At 32.2% G+C, this 6,214-nt stretch overlaps 1 protein-coding gene across 1 annotated transcript; it reads left to right on the top strand.

The window, feature by feature from the left end:
- Positions 1–2,148: 2,148 nt before the first annotated feature.
- Positions 2,149–5,083, top strand: LOC134271446 (uncharacterized). The gene is made up of 2 exons (XM_062753643.1): positions 2,149–4,494; positions 4,813–5,083. Exons 1-2 carry the CDS (start codon positions 2,383–2,385, stop codon positions 4,834–4,836), a joined length of 2,136 nt encoding a protein of 711 aa, XP_062609627.1. The 5' UTR covers positions 2,149–2,382; the 3' UTR covers positions 4,837–5,083.
- The last annotated feature ends 1,131 nt before the right edge of the window (positions 5,084–6,214 follow it).

The raw sequence follows: 6,214 nt of genomic DNA, 5'->3' as shown, positions 1-6,214 counted from the left end.
GGTACGTAACTATTTTGAAGGAATGCAAAAATCCTAAGAATTCTTCAGTTGCCAACTAAATAGTGTAATATCTTGATGAAATGTGTCTAAGTCAAAGATGTACGTGTTGTAGATGGTGTGATCGTGTGTACATTTTTTTGTGATATCTATCATGAAATGATGTGCATTCCTTTTCATTCATATTTATTTGTTACTTATTCATATTTTTTGTGTTTGATTACATTTTTTCTATTAGATATGATCTTTTTTTTTAAAGTACAATTTTAGATAAACATTTTTAATCAGAAAGTAGCCCAAAACAGTCATTTAATAATTATAAATCCCGTGTAAGTGCAAAAAGGTCAAGAATATTAGCATCGGTAAATAATAAAAATAAATAAATCTCTCATTAGTTAGAGGTGAAAGGTATATATTTTAATCACTTTTTGTAATCATTTGGGTATGTTCTTCATCATATTAAAGTTCGAAAACATTGTGACAAAGACTTCTGAAAAATATTTACAAATGTAGGGTGGACCATTGAGTACAAAAATAGAGTTCATTTGCCTATTTGTTTTTAAATGTGGGTCTATCTTTTATGTCAATTGAATAAAAAAGAATTATTCTTGAGAAATATTGCTTAATATTGTTCAGTTAATAAAATCTTTAAATGACGATGTTTGAAGAGGTATTTTTGTGATTTTTCATAGTCTCTTCTTGACAAGCCCCTAAAAATAACTGAAAATGTGTTGTCGCAGTATGTAATTACCATTCACAGTTTCACAGGCTGTACTACATTTAAAAACAAGGAAACATGTCGTAAGCTTTTAACTGATTGATAAGCAAGCAATAATTTATCATTTTGAAAATCTTGTGACAAAAACTTTTCCGACATAGGTTCTACCTTAAAAAAATTTACCTTGATAATAATTTTTGATTAGTTTGTGATAAGGCTGCCGCTATATTTTTCTTTATTGGAATTAATTATTTAATCTCTTGGCCTTTTAGTTGACTTGCATATGAGAGACTTTAATCTTCGGCATGAACTGCTATACCGGGGTATAAGTATTTAAAAAAATATCGCGGCTTTCTGTTTTTGTTTCTTTTTGTTTGAATTTTTCGTCTGTTGTATTTGGTGTAGTTGTTGTTTACTTTTTATACCCGCACTTAGTGAAGAAGTTGGGGTAAATTAATGTTGCTACCCTGGTCCGTCCATCTGTCCGTCTTTTACACATTTTCTTTTAATCAGCAAACGATTCATCTTTTGAAATATAATGGGGGTCTACTGCACAGGTGCAATAAGGTTTTCGAATTTAAAATTTAAAAAAAAATGTTTTACTTCAATAACCTGGTTCACTCTTCTTTCTATTACCCTATAGCTTAATCATCTTTTGAAATATGATTGGATGTTTCCTGTAGATATGCTATAAGTTATTTTCATTTTCACCTTGTGCGTGAAATGGAGTCCAAAATGACGTTTTCCCTAAATAAGTCCGCTTACATTTCATGCAGTAACCAAATTAACGTTAGGAAGAGAATTGATGGTGTCCTGTAAATGTACAATAAAGTTAATTTTGTAATTATTCTGTAATTCTGTAAATTCGCAATTCTGTTTTATTCACCCTAGGGTCGAAAAAGGGGTCATAAAACGAAGCTTTCTACCTAAAAACTCCCAGGCTTCTGAAAACTCTAAACATGCACATAACATTTGAATGGCTGAAGCTAGTGCTTTTATGTTAGACATGTGTGTTCCTATGACAATAACTTCCCTAGGGTACCACTTCTTTTGATATTTCTACTTTGACTTGAGTCTGACCTACTCTTTTTATTCTTGTCCTTGCAATAACTTAGGTACCAGCATTTTTTATCTTGATCTTGGAGTGTGGCCTACTTTTGAAGAATTTTCACTTTTATCAGAAAATTTTAACTGTAAGTGTTTGTGCTTTTATATTTTACAAGTGTACTTTTAGTGACAAAACCTTCCTTTGACTTTAACCTAATTTTGAAAAAAAAAAATCTTGCACGAACGCTTGATGGCTTCTTCACTGGTTACCTAATCATGAAAAAGCAAATATCTAAGTGCGGGTTTTATAGATATAAAAGCAACTATTTTTTTGTTTGAACGTCGTATCAAAAACTGAATCATTTATAATATTCATATTTTAGATGACAATGTTTCATAACAATGAGGAAGAGCATGCGTCTTGTTTGGAAGAAATGAGGAAACTTTCTTCGTTCTCTCTAGAGACAGAAATTCAATCCATCAATCAACAAAAAATTGAGGAAAGATTAAAAAAGTTTGTATAAGACATAGAATATGGATATGACACAATTGAGGAAACCATTTGTTTTCACAATTTTGTTTCATATCTATACTGGAAAAGCGACGAAAGAAAAAAGGCCATGGAGTTTGCTACAAGGGCCCTTGAACTGGGAAGAGAGATCTCATCGCTAGGAGCGACAGATAATATAGTAAATATATGTAATTTTTATTACTTTTATGAAGGAATTGGAGAAGTGGTTCAGTCCAGGGAGTTTCTTAGACAGTTTAAAGAATTGTCCAAAGTAGATGATTTCCAACATCTAGAATATATTGCAAAGGCAGAATTAGCAGTGTGTATTTCAAAGCTTGGTCCATTCTGTGCAACGAAAGCTATTGAAATGTTTCGTGAATCTGTTGACAAAATGTCTACATTTGTAGATTGCTGGCAGTTTTATTTTGCATTGACACTACGAAGAAAAACACATTTACTTGCCATTCAGAATAGGTCGGATGCAGAGTTAGTAAGTAAGGATAGGGAAGCGTTTGATATACTCATGGAAGTTATTGAAAAAACTTCTTCAAAAGCCTTGAAAGCCAGATCATTTACTGAAGTTGGAGTAATAGTTTACAATAATCGAGACGAATACAAAAACATGAATTACATGGAATTCTTTGAAAAGGCAATAGCAGTCAACCCCAAATCAATCCACGCACTCCAGCGCTATGGACAACATTTAAGATATCAAAAAAATTATCCGCTATCTATAGAAATGCTTGAAAAATCATTGAACATTCGAGAGACACCCACTGCTTATCATCATCTTGGTCTCACTTATCACAACATGGTCGTACAAGAACATATTAAAAAAAAGAAAGAAAATCTCTCAAATCGAAAAAATATGAGGAGACAAAAATCTTTTGATGTTAGAAAACCAAATAGGAAGGAAAACTGCAAAAAACAAATTGAAGAAACGACTCAAGATTTGGGACAAATAAGGGCAAAGATGAAAGCAGTTAGATATGTAGCGCAATATCCAGGAGATGGCCGTCTGCTGATTGCTGAACAAAATCTAGAAAAGGCTTTGTTTATGGATGCCTCTTTTGATAAAGCACGTTATGACTTAGGACTCGTTCAAAGAATGCTTGGAAAAGGTAATGAAGCACTGAAAAATTTTAGGGATATAACAAACAGTTACAAAGGGAAATCAAGTAATCAGATTCTACTCCTTTTTGCATACGAGCAACAGGCATTTTGTAGATTGGATTTTTTCAAAACTAGTAAGAGTGAAAAGGATATAATCAATGCAGTAGATGCTTTCAATAGAGCTTTGGATATTTTGTCTTTGTATATAGACGTTCTTCCAGAACTGAAAAATGTGTCTTCTTGCATTGAGATTTTAGAAGAAAAAATGAACGAATATGAATGTCTGTACTCGGGAGAAGGCAGAAAAGACTTTGCTCGTTTATATGAAAAGTCAAGGCAATACAAAAAAGCATACGAGCTTTACGCGACATGTGAGCCTAAGACTGCAGCAGTTTATCAAAAGATGGTTGAAAATTTGAAAGCTGATGGAGATTATGAAAGTGCCATCGGCATATTAAATAAACTAATTACAGACAAAGACTCGAATATACCTTCTAGAAAATTCTTATTTCGGATGTATATGGATGGAGCCCTGCAATCATTACAAAATAGAAATTTTGAGGAAACGAAAATGAGGTTCCTGCAATGCCGAAAATGCATACCAGCCTGGGAAATGCGTACTGAGAACTGCTGTGGTGAAGATAACATGCTAGATTTCCACATTCTGCATATTTGTGAGGAAAGCTGTCCACTTGCAGAGAAGTTATTACATGTACTGTCACAGTCCAATTTCATAAAATGGAACGTTACTAAGAATGTCGATGATTGTATACCAGGACATACAATTACAAAATATCTCAAAGATGTTATCAAAAGAGCAAAATTCATTCTCCTCTTTTACCATGAGAAACAGTTGGACTGTGATGATAATAATGGCGAGTTCCTTAAAATGGAGCATGAAAATCTCAGCATAAATAAGGAAAAAGATGTGCTAAACATCATTCTAGGTGATGCAGAACAACCATCTACTCTTCACCCAACTCTCGTCCTCCCGAATGACTTTGCCACTGCAAAAGCAGACGACAAAGAAGACCAGAAGATGCATGCCTTTGACGGTCGCCTGACAATGGATATTCTTATGAAGACATTTGCACTCCAAGAGAGTAAGGTAAGATCTGCTGATATGCGAGTTTTCCCCATAAAAGTTATTTTTTTTATTATTTCATAAACAATCTGAAAAATAATTCATTTTCGGGAAATTATTTTTTCTTCAATTTTACAAAATGCTTAATGTTTCAATATCATATGCATATTTCAAATACAGATGAATGTGCATGATTATTACTCCTAAAAATCCAGTTACATAAGAAATACAATGTCAAACTTTATGTTCTGTCAGAAAAAAATAATATATTTGCTTTTGTGTTTTAGTTCACTTTTTTTTCAAATTATATTGCCATTGTAACAATCATGTATTTTTTCCTAGAAAATTACAGATGTTTCCAGTTAATGCTTCCTTGGGTTTGGACTTTAGACGAACGGAGAATTTTCGAAAAGAGTGGAGTATATAAGTGCTAGGTGTAATTAGTTGTTGATGCATAAAGACATTTTATTAATTAAAAATACTCAGCTTTAATTCCTACTTTGATTTGATATATCCAATCGATCTATTAAATATATAATTTCCTTACTTTCTTCACTTACTCTTTTCTTTACAAAGAGCATTTGTTTCAATTGTTGGTGTTTTATAGAGAAAAGCGTAGATGGCAAACCAATTGCAACAACTAAATTTATTTCCTTACGTTTCTTATAATTGATGTAATAAAAATATAGAATCATAAATTGCATATTGAGTTTATACCCCCATGTTCTACCTCCGAAAAATTTTAAACCGTGGTTATCAAAGGTGTCAAATTTTTAGCTTGATTTCTTGTCGTTTGTTATCTTTATATTCTGACAATTTTAGGAATTGAAGCAGTTGACTTCAAGTTGTCTTTACTTTAATTCACCTACAATTGATATAGTCCTATGTCAAGTTGACTTCCAAGATACAACTCATGTGCAAAATTTTTAAACACTAAAAAATTAAAAATTGAATTATTTTCAGAATCCCAAACTAGTGCTTTTCAACTTACTTGAGTATATACTGTCAATATGATTTGGAGTAGAAACACACGTGTACAATTAATGAAATTTCAAACTGAAGAAAAAAATACATAAACTGGAGAATCTGTCAAAACTAGAGGGGTTTGATAAGCCAACCTGGTTTTGTAAAAAAAAAAAAAAACTATATTAATTTAATTTTTAAGACTGTAAAAAAACCCCTGAATAATAGTTTATTCATAGTTTAAAAAACATGCATTTTATCACGAAAAGAATATAACTGATCAGACCGTAACTATGCAGTTTTCTGTTGTTGGTACGTAACTACATTGTACTGTGACCTTGTGACTTCACTAGTTGCACGGACTACCCGATCTCTGAGGTACTCTCTATTGATTACCTATGTATTGTGTGCGTTCAAGCGGAAAGTGATTTCTTGTTATGTAGTTGATGTATATTTCACAATTGTACAAACAAGGATGTCTATTAGAGTCTTATCAATGCAACAAAATGATAAAATGACACTTGTAAAAAAAAAAATTCAATGAGCAGGGGGGGTTTCCCGACCCCCCCCCCCCCCCCACCTTCTGAATCCGCCACTGTGTACACATTGTATGATAGGTCCTTTGCAATAGTAGCAAACTTGGCTAACAAATTTTCTTGGTTTTTGCGATTAATAACATCTTTAAAAATCTATGTAATGAAATTTTGAAAAGGCAAAATATTTATGTCTTTTTTTCTTATCGTTGATTGGTTTATTTTCATATTCATTTTTAATTGTATTG

This window comes from Saccostrea cucullata, unplaced genomic scaffold (assembly GCF_032062105.1).
Source record: "Saccostrea cucullata isolate Sc308-1 unplaced genomic scaffold, CSIRO_AGI_Scuc_v1 ctg2778, whole genome shotgun sequence".
Lineage (NCBI taxonomy): Eukaryota > Metazoa > Mollusca > Bivalvia > Ostreida > Ostreidae > Saccostrea > Saccostrea cuccullata.
The sequence above is the reverse complement of the archived record's forward strand: the minus strand, read 5'-3'. Positions and strand labels throughout refer to the sequence as shown.